The sequence below is a fragment of the Acanthisitta chloris genome, unplaced genomic scaffold (genome assembly GCF_000695815.1).
Source record: "Acanthisitta chloris isolate BGI_N310 unplaced genomic scaffold, ASM69581v1 scaffold23603, whole genome shotgun sequence".
NCBI lineage: Eukaryota > Metazoa > Chordata > Aves > Passeriformes > Acanthisittidae > Acanthisitta > Acanthisitta chloris.
In genome coordinates this window covers 18,390-18,811 of record NW_008665703.1, presented here as the reverse complement: position 1 = coordinate 18,811, position 422 = coordinate 18,390, and the positions used below count along the sequence as shown (strand labels likewise).

At 68.2% G+C, this 422-nt stretch overlaps 1 protein-coding gene across 1 annotated transcript in view; it reads left to right on the top strand.

Annotated features, from left to right (window-relative positions):
- Positions 1 to 70: 70 nt before the first annotated feature.
- GNMT (glycine N-methyltransferase) overlaps positions 71 to 422 on the top strand; it is a gene marked incomplete at its 5' end in the record, with an annotated part of 1,809 nt that continues 1,457 nt past the window's right edge. The window contains one exon of the mRNA XM_009071856.1: positions 71 to 231. Coding sequence (XP_009070104.1) covers positions 71 to 231 — 161 coding nt within the window. The remainder of the gene's footprint in view (positions 232 to 422) is intronic.

Sequence of the window (422 nt, the reverse complement as noted above, 5' to 3'; positions counted from 1 at the left end):
CTGCCCTGGGCCTCGCTGCCCTCGGCCATCCTCAGTGCCCCCTTCCTCCAAGCCCCCCGGGTACCCTCAGCTGCCCCGGCCCCGCTGACAGCCGTGTCCCCAGGGTGGACTCCATCATGCTGCTCGAGGAGGGCTTCCAGGTGACCAGCGTCGACGCCAGTGACAAGATGCTCAAGTACGCGCTGAAGGAGCGCTGGGAACGACGCAAGGAGGAGCCTTTCGACCGATGGGGTGCGGGACCGCGGGGACCAGGAGGGGCGTGCAGACACTGTCACCTCACCCTAGCACAGAGTCCCTGCCCTGAGCCCCTCTCGTGTTCTGTCCCCGGCCCCGTGCAGCACTCAGGCCCCTCACCTGGGGTTGCCACTGACCATGTGGCTATGCTGCAGGGACAGGCAGGGACCTGCCCGTGGCAGGGGCGT